This window comes from Rutidosis leptorrhynchoides, chromosome 7 (assembly GCF_046630445.1).
Source record: "Rutidosis leptorrhynchoides isolate AG116_Rl617_1_P2 chromosome 7, CSIRO_AGI_Rlap_v1, whole genome shotgun sequence".
Classification (NCBI taxonomy): domain Eukaryota; kingdom Viridiplantae; phylum Streptophyta; class Magnoliopsida; order Asterales; family Asteraceae; genus Rutidosis; species Rutidosis leptorrhynchoides.
In genome coordinates, this window is record NC_092339.1 from 330,565,737 (window position 1) to 330,575,436 (window position 9,700).

The 9,700-nt window shown below is 34.9% G+C and overlaps 1 protein-coding gene across 1 annotated transcript; it reads right to left on the reverse strand.

Moving 5' to 3' along the window:
- Positions 1-1,627: 1,627 nt before the first annotated feature.
- On the reverse strand, positions 1,628-7,109 carry LOC139858146 (condensin-2 complex subunit H2-like). The gene is made up of 11 exons (XM_071846998.1): positions 6,708-7,109; positions 6,523-6,622; positions 5,739-5,857; positions 5,504-5,646; positions 4,712-5,168; positions 3,895-4,070; positions 3,648-3,815; positions 3,310-3,402; positions 3,107-3,208; positions 2,847-3,005; positions 1,628-2,098 (listed from the first exon to the last, which is right to left on the reverse strand). The coding sequence occupies exons 1-11, from the start codon at positions 6,910-6,912 to the stop codon at positions 1,790-1,792; spliced, it is 2,031 nt and encodes a 676-aa protein (XP_071703099.1). The 5' UTR covers positions 6,913-7,109; the 3' UTR covers positions 1,628-1,789.
- Positions 7,110-9,700: the final 2,591 nt, after the last annotated feature.

A 9,700-nucleotide genomic window follows, 5' to 3' on the forward strand; every position in this document is an offset into this window, starting at 1 on the left:
TTCAATTCCTGGTTATGCCAAATTGTTCAGAAAATGAATGTGACTAGAGGGTGTGCATAATGCGAAATTCACCCGGTACCAGGTCTCGCGCTCGTGGTCTTGAATATCCGAGGTTTTACGCTCTATGGAGGAGCCAATGTGCTTGTTTATAGGAGTTTCCTGGCAAACCCAAAAAAAATTATCCAATCATATATATCTCTAAGCTTAAGAAATTTCTTTGCATCCTAAAGCAACTTGAATAATTTTTCATTGAGACGATATCAAAATTGATACATTATAATTTATATTGCTATCGAATAGCTTAATTTCTAGCACTGTATGTATGTATGTATGTATGTATGTATGTATGTATGTATGTATGTATGTATGTATATGTGTTTGTGAGTGAACATAATACATCATCACATGTAAGTAGGGGCGGAACATTGTGGAGACGGGGCGGGGCACCCGCCCCAGCTGGATTTTTTTTTTAAAAAAAATTACACTAAAAAATATAAAATTTACTAAAAACTAAGGGTTTTTTTTTTAGTGTTCGCCCCAGTTGTCATTGAAAAATTTAATAAAATTTTAAACCCACCCCATCTGTGGTCGGGTTCAAGTTCCGCCACTGCATGTAAGTAGTAAAGAAGATTAAAGAATTCGTGTAATTGTGTTTGTTAGTTAATGCATAATTTAGTGAAGGAAGGTGTGTAATGAAGATAGGGAAACTGACAAGTGATAAACCACAAATCACATGGGTTCAATAAAGGTGAGCATGTCAATAAGGCTGGAATTAATTAGTAGTTTGGATTTGAAATTGCAACTTTATGTATGCCTGTATGGAGGTGTGTTAATGGTATTCAAAACCTTGACTACGGGACATGTTAGAGCCTATGGATACCAAAAATAACAAGGTGATTAAATGTAGGCTAGGTTGATTTATAAACAGCTTTATCGTCTTTCTTTAATTAAAATATTTCGTGCAACAAACTACACCGTACACAAAGATACTTTCGTCTTCGATAAAATTATAACAATCGACTATATGAGTTTGAACTTTGAAGTTACTATAAATGCTTAGTGATTGAGATCCTAATATTTTCACAAAAAAATTTAGGTTCAAATTGAATTAGAAGCATATCTTAGGTGGCATGGAAAAGGGTCAGAAATAATTACAAATAACTTAGTTAGACCACATACATTTAAATAAAAATACCCACCCACCTAAATAGTCTGAACAGGGAAACTTTATACTTTATACTGTAACATTTATCTTTTAAAATGAATTATAGAACAAAGAAGACCATAAGTCCATGACAATCTTTTCATATGTGATTTGATTCATTCACTTTTAGCAATATTGACAATGACAAAGTTAGTCACCAACTCACCATTGCAGCCTTCAAACCTTGCAAGATTTCAGGGTTCAATGCCATTATAAATTGTTACATTCATCACCATATATAAAATGCAATAACCAACTTAACATTTAACTATACATATACAGCTGTTCTAAGTATTAGTTTGGGACATTTTTCATATGAAACTGTCATTTCTATTTCACAATGCAAGTTCATTTACTAAACTACTACACCCAAAAAGAAGGGGGAAAAAATAGAAATACACACACTTACGATTTTTATCCAATAATCTCCTTATGCGAACATAAGGATTCAACTTACAAATAATTTAATTTGTATACAAGAGGGAAATCTAACCAATTCTAATCAATTAAAAATCTGTTACAACCCTAACTGTCAATACACAAAATGTCACAAGATCAATACACAAAGTTACTTATCACCACTATTTAAGTCAACCCATCTTGGTCAACCATTCTTGACCGTCGTCTCCTCTTGCTATCCGGGGTGCACCTAATTCCAACCGTCTTTCCTACTTTTACACTTATCGGTGGTGATGATGATGAACCAGTGGTTAGTCCATTGTTCTCTTTACCTCTTTTTAATTGAGCCTTTGGTCTCTTGTTGGATGACCTAAGCTGCACTTCGGCTCTCTTTTCATTGGTTAAGAGACGAACGTGAAATGGGTTCTCGCCAGTATAACAAACAAACTCACCGCCGGCCCCACCCTTTATCAATTCCACATTTCCATTATTCACCTAATAAAATATATTCAAGAAGCTAATTAACATCTCCAGTTTAACAAGTGCAATCATACACATAAAGATGGCAAAATTGGCAAGTCTAACGCGTTGGGTAACAACACACACCAAACGACGTTGACCCTCAAAACATTTTTGTCGTATAAAATTGTTTAAGCATTAAAAAAATTAATATTTTTTTTCCTTATGATAATCATGTCTGTTGTCATAATATTATGTTTTCATATATGTTTACATCATTTATTAGATGAATCTTTAAACGTCTACCAATTCAAGGTTTCAACTGTAGAAGTCGATCCGGACTTCAAAGGGAGTAATCGGCAACTTGGGGATTATTCGGATTGGATTTTTGATAATTAGAAAAATTAATTTCGAAATTATATGTGTAAATAAAATATAGAACAAACCATAAACATAAACTGTAACATAATGTCCAAAAACATAAATATAATCATTCATTTGTTTATAAATTCTAAAATTCTAGTTTAAATTCACACTAAAATGGTCAACACTTGTCACCTTGACCGATTTTGACCGACTAAATTCTACTTTGACCAACAAATCCGATTTTAAGTTTTGACCCATTAATCGACGTTGACCGATTAATTAATCGGATTTTCAAAATTTTGATCAGCATGTTCTTGAAAAGAAGTAATCGGGGATTTTTACAACAGTCAACCCATTAAAATCTGAATGGGTCGAAATAGACACCCTCGCAAAATTTAAACATATATTATAAGCGTACCAGCTGTAAAAGTGCAGAAAACGTCCGTGCAACGTCATGTTTTTCTTGACCTTTTACAACATCAGTGAAAGATAACGAATTCCCTACGTCTGCTTCTAGCGAAAGCTTGTCCAAAGTCCTTTGACCATATACATGTATATCAAATGGTGGCCGTGCATCCTGCCACAGTAATAATCACATATAAATCAATTAGTCAGAAGCAATTAAACTTAAAATAAATAAAATAATATTAATAATAAAAAAAGTTCTGGTTGACCCACTTGCTCATCTAAGTCGTGTTCGATTCTCTGCTTCCAACTTGAAACCCTAGCTGCCAATGCAGTTTGCTTCTCTGTTTCGGCATAACTAGCGAGCAGAGAATCCTGAATTTTTAAATGATATTAGATCAATCATATTACATGATTAGATAAAGGGCTGAGTAAAAAAATCAGAGATATTAGGAACGTGGGCCCCGCAGCCTCACCAGATGGGAACGACAAAGATCTTCAAGATTAACATTAGGGTCTTCATGCTCAAATGGTTCCTTGTCAAATTTAACATCTTCATCCGTATGCTTCTGAAGGTCATAATCAGTAGACATCATACACATTGACTAACATTGACTTTTAGTTATAATATATATTTAACATATAATGTATATGTATATATTACATATTACATATAAATATATCAAACATGCATATTTCACACGTAATGTGAGTATAAATATATTAAAATGTTGACCTAATTATAAGCAACCTTGACTTTGACTGACTTTGACCAACTAAGTTTCAAGATTGTAGAGTATCAATATGAGCTAACCTTTTCAGGGTTGAAATCGTTTTCATTAATATCAGGCATGTCAAAATCATCCTGCGTGAAATCAGGGGCCCCATTATCATCATCATCATATGCATCATCTTCACCATCATCATCATTATGGAATGAGTCAACCTTTTCATGATCTCCTAGAACCAGTGATCGTCGTAGCTATAAGAATAAGCTTCACAATTAAATCCAAACCGCACAACAATAAACTAAACACTTTAAGATTAAAAAAAAAACATACCTTTTCATATAAGGGAAGAGATTCCGATTCCTGGTCTTTTTTGCTGACGTGGCGCCGTGCCTCCCATATTTCTTGAAATTCTGGACTAATTGGACCGTGCAACTTTGCAAGCGGAAACACTTCTGTTATAGAGATTTTGGTGCTCGGATTTGGCCAGTTCTTTCTGTAAGCTTTAACTGATTAAAGTGAACCATGTAAGTATAGACCAACAAAACTAAAAGAGAGTGATTTTAACATGTTTAATTTTGAATGGGTCGATTCGAAAATAAGATGTGATTGTCTAATGTGTGCCCTAAGGGCATATGATACGATCATTACTATACTAAAGTTTCTAACTATTACACAAATTTCTTCCAATTCTACCCTTATGTATTTACATTATATTGATATTCAACAATTCAAAATAGAAGGGTAAATATGGTAAATCGAGAAAAACATAATGCCGGATTATTTAGGATAATTGTTGGGATCTGATTATTAAATGTAATAATGGTCTTAACAATCCCTTAGTGAACACATCAAACAATCCCAAATAAGATTGTAAGGAAGCTTAATAAATGATTCTATAGTTGCTCAATGGGTACTTTTGAAGCCTGAGACGTCCTGATTTATTTTATTTAAAAGCAACTGCATTATTAGTAAATGATACAGTCTTTGGAATCATATCGAAACAATTTATTCAAGAAACGTCATATTAACCCGACCCATATAAAAATAATCAGTTTAAACAGCTACCCAATTCACCCATTTTCCACCTCTTGTTAAAATAAATTCATGTTCTTGGTAAGAAAATCAAGCAAAAAAGTAAAAAATTAACCTTTTTTGAAGGGTTTTACTTTCAACTTTCCTTGTTCATGAGGATTTAAAGGTTTCCATGGATCATCATCATCTTCATCTGAATCATCATCAAAAGTCTCGGGTTGTGAAAACCCATCATCCATTTCATAATCATGGTCCATATTAACATCACAATCATGAGCCTTTGGGTCCACATTATGATCCATATCATAATCATGGTCCATATTACCAACACATGTAGATTCATTTTGATCAATGTGATGGGTCTTTTGAGCAGAATGTTTATACCCGGTTCCACCAGAACGTTTTGAAGGTGACATAAATGATTTGCGAGATTTAGAGGCGATCGAACTTCCTCCTTTAAAACCACTTTTATTCTTGCTAAATGTTTCATGTCCACCCAAATACTCATCAACTACTACTGCATCACTTGCATCTAAGAGAATAAAATCCCTGTAGAGATCATTTGTTGCTAACTGCAACAATAAATTATAACTATTATGTTATTCACAATGATAACAATAAGATAGGCTCAGTATCTACTCACTCTAAAAATGTAAATATGGGCGGCAAGGTAATGGGTTATAGCAAGTTTGGGTAGTTTTTAGTATGAATCACGCGAGGTTAGGTTAAAGTTTGAACCTTTCCCTATAACATTTAGGCAATGATTGATACTTAAGGAAATAATGCATTAGAAGTATACTCTGAAAGATATTTGCCCCATTTGACATGTTTCCTTTTAGTTATTAAAAAGCTAAACCCATTTGACCCGTGAGATAAAAACATAACCAAAAACGGCCCATTTACATACCAGATAGGACTCTAGCTCCCCACAGTCTCCACTGACATCTAAGCAATCACCCTCGAGCACAACCAAATTAGCAGGAGGCTTTACAAACGAATTGAGTGGAGTATTTCGGTCGTTTGAAGTATCCAATGAATTCTTGGGATCAACTGTTAATATTTAATAAAAAGCAAATTTATCAGTGGCAAGCTTTTTAATTAATTCCTACATATAATTAAATACATATAGAGTTGCAGGTAACCTTGAATATCATGTAAAGACCAAAAAGAATCATCTGGTTCAGCAGGAGCAGCAGAGACAGAACCATTTTCTTGTTCTTCTTCTTGGCCTGATGAATTCTCTGGTTGATCATGTTGCTGACTGAGTACATTTTCATATGATTAGTCATGAGTGAAAGCTTAATTTGGGACAATTTCATATACACGGTATATACCCAAATTGGTTGGAAGGTTTCATGTTAAGTAAATGTTCAAACTGCTTATAATGATTACAGTGTGTTGATAAAGAAAACATAAAACATTTAAGACACGATTAGTTTAAAAGAGCTTCAAGTACTTGTGGGGAAAGAGCTTCAAGTACTTTTAATCAGTAAGATATTGTGGGTTCAAATTTTTACTAATAAAAATAAGTGATTCAATGAGTAGCTTACATAACCACCTCGCTTAAGTACTCAACATACAAAGTTTTTTATTGGAAATTTTAATGCATCCCTAATGGGTCTACTTTAGGGCATTAGTGTTCTAAATAACAACGTGTGAAGTCTCAAAAGAGAATACTTATTTCATTTAGCATATTCGACACTTGGTATACGAACATCAAGACATTTCTAGTTTCTACAATTAAATCCATAGTTAAACCGTAAAACCCTCGAAGTTATACTAAATACAAATTTATATCTTTTAAACATACATTCTCATTCTCATATTCTCATATAGTATAAAAACAAAAACCTTACAAATAGTATCAAACAGAAATATTTAAATAAACAGAAAAATCAAAAATAAAGAATCAAAAAAGGAAACTACCCCTGTTGAGAGATGAACTCCAAAGCATGTAATACCAAAGAATACAAATACTCAACTTTCTTTCCATAAACCTGAACTGAACCTTGAAGCAGCAAAGCAGCTACAATTTCAAGAAACAAATAACAGTCAAACAAAAACCCTAAAAACAAAATTAAAAAATTTAACACCTTTAAATAGTTACAAACCTTCAGCAAAATTTATAGATACATGATCATTACTACTATTTTCAGAACCAGTAATTTCACCGGAACAAATCTTGAGTAAATATTCTTGAAGATTATTAGCAAGATCAACTTCCCAATTTGATTGCAGATCACGATGCGGTTGTACGGTGTGAAATTTACCACCACCGGCGCCGGATCCAGATGTGCTGGCTTCTTTATCGTTCATGCTCAATTTCTGTGGTTCAGACTGTACATTGCTTTGTTTCGCAAACCCTAATTTAGTCAATTGATGACATTGGGGGAAAAAACCCTAAATTGGATACAGTCGTTGACTAAAATAAGTCAAACCGGCATCAACGAAGATAAGAAAGAGATGATAACTGTGTGTGTATTGGTGTGTGAAGGAAGATTTAGAGGATTCAAAGTATTTTAGTTTCCCGCTTTGATTGTGAAATTTTTTGGCATTTTGGGGAAGACAGTGGGATTTGATGAACTGGGCCGGATCTTTTGGTTTACTAATGGCCCAAGTAGTATGCATTTCAATGAACAACAAATATTATTGGTCATAGTCTTATACAAGGAACTGTATGGAGGTCCAGAGTAGCCCACTCCGTTGGGCCAGATAATCGGGATGAAAAACTGTATAAAAAAAAACACTAAAAGACGAAATAGATGATGTCGTGATGACATCACCCGAGTACTATTCATTGGTGTTGGCTAATATACTTATTGTAAATGTAAATGTAAATGTAAATTATCACCTAAAGACTCATTTGTTCGGCTTTTTATACGTCATAATCCATAAAAAAAAAAAGTTAAAAATTTGCCCGCGCAAAAGCGCACGGTGCCTCTTTGCAACATTGCTCTCCGATGGAAGTAAGGACACAAGGTGCCGCTTGCGACATTGCTTCCACCGGGGAGCAAAGACGCAATGTGTCTCTTGCTCCTGCCTGCATATCATAATCAATGTTTTCTTTCAAATATTTCATCAAACACCTTATGTGCACTATTTCAACCATTCCAAGCACTATTTTCCTCTTATATTGAGAATATATCTTGAACGGCTTCTAACCCATTTAACATATCTTTTTGAATCTAACACGTGCAAAAACCAAAACAAAAACTAAAATCGGGTTATTTTTGTGTACATGGATCGACAAATGTCGTTAAGCGCCTAAGGTGCGCATAAGGTGTTTGATGAAGTGTCTGAAAGAAAACATTGATTATGATATGCAGGCAAGGTCCCAAGAAGCAGCTTGCGTCATTGCTTCCACCGGGGAGCAAGATCTCAAGAAACACCTTGTAGCCTTCTTTCCACTATTGAGCAAGGTCGCAAAGAGGCACATTGCGCCCTTGCACCTTGAGCGGGCAAATTGTCAAATAAAAAAAAATATGGGTTCTAAGACAAAAAAAGTTCTAAAAATTGGCATTTAAGTGAAATCTCAAATACATACAATAAAATTGTGGGATGTTAGTAAAACCGTCAATCTTCTGCAAATCATCACAAGATAGCCCAGTGGTTGGGGCCCTAAGTTCCTTGCAAGAGGTCTCAGGTTCGAACCCTGTCTAGGACGAATATATTGTGGTGTCCAGGGAAGGGTTGAAAACAGCCATGGAGTAATCGTGCTGGGTTGCGTACATCAGAGTATGCGGTCGGATTACTCGCCCTCCCGGGTAGCCAGAACAGGGAAGACCTTCTACCATCAATCTTCTACAAACTATAAAGAATTCGTCTTGAATAAAAAAAAAGTTATAAAAATGCTCTCGTAACTCACATAGTGTTCTTGAAAATTTGAGAATACATGATTTCAGTCATGATCGAGAAACTTCGAGTCGTGACTGATATCGCATATTTCATACGCGTTTTCCTTAGCGATATCGGGTACATTTTGGTCCTTTTGGATACGATTTGGTGTTATTTTGATAAGTGTTTTGAAAGTTCGAGTTCTAAGACCAAGGAGATGAATTTTGAAGATATTTGATGATTTTTAGTGATTTTATATGAAAGCAAGTGAAAGGGATTGGTTTGATTCGAGTTTGGTTCGAAAACAGGTGATATTAGTGAGTTTTCAGCTCAGATTCAGCAAAAAGGGGTCTGGAGCGCCGCTCCAAAAGGTGGTGCGCCGCTCCATTAGGCTAGAAAATCAAGTCGACAGTTTTCAGAAGACCAGAAGTCAGTTGCACAGTATATGGCGCGCCGCGCAGGTATATGGAGCGACGCGCAATCATCTGGCGCGCCGCGCCACTTTGAGCCCGGTTCAGGATTTGTCCTATTTAAAGCCCGAAAATTTACCCTAATAAATCACTTTCGCATCCAGATGATTTTCAGCAGCTTTTTGACGAACCAAGGTGATTTTTGGGGTTTCCCAAGGTCATTCTAACACATCAATCATTCCAGAAACAAGTCTCGATCCGTCTATCATTCAAGAACACAATTTTCATTAGGTTTAATTCTTATCATCATTATGAATACTCTTAATTGTTTATTTGTGATTTTTGTTCTAGCCATGATTGGATAAGCTTTTTAATGTTTGTCTAGATTGAATATTCGTATGTGTTTGGATGATACTTTAACGTTTTATTGATTAATGCATGATAATTATGAGTTTTGATTAAGAACCATTCTTGTGGATGTTGATTATTGTTACTAGGTTGATTAGTGATCTTGTTTGAACAAAGGGAACCCTGTTTCAATTTAGTACACTAGTTTTCAATTGATTTGTCTTAACCAATTGGGTGCTCACTGGACCAAGGGGGTAAACCGGGTAACAAGGATTAAACAAAACAGGGGTGAATTGTGTGGAGCGAACGCGTAACCAATTGACTCTTAATCTTGTAGTTAGTTAATTACTAAGTCACAAACGAAAGAGGTCTTTGGTGAAAGGGAACCCTAAGCCAATAAATCTAAGTTTAACGTGTTTGCTAAAAGAGAACTCTCGGTAAACCGACTCTGTAGTTGCATGTATTGATAAATTGAACTGGTGCTTAATAACAAATCATCCGACACTACGAAT

What these genes read in the sequence shown, in the direction of transcription:
- LOC139858146 (XM_071846998.1), bottom strand. Translation starts at nt 6,912, where the DNA reads ATGAACGATAAAGAAGCCAGCACATCTGGATCCGGCGCCGGTGGTGGT. An exon ending in ACGATTTCAACCCTGAAAAG is followed by an intron (nt 3,403 to 3,647) that starts GTTAGCTCATAT and finishes TATGACCTTCAG; the next exon opens with AAGCATACGGATGAAGATGT. An exon ending in ATCTTTGTCGTTCCCATCTG is followed by an intron (nt 3,209 to 3,309) that starts GTGAGGCTGCGG and finishes TTAAAAATTCAG; the next exon opens with GATTCTCTGCTCGCTAGTTA.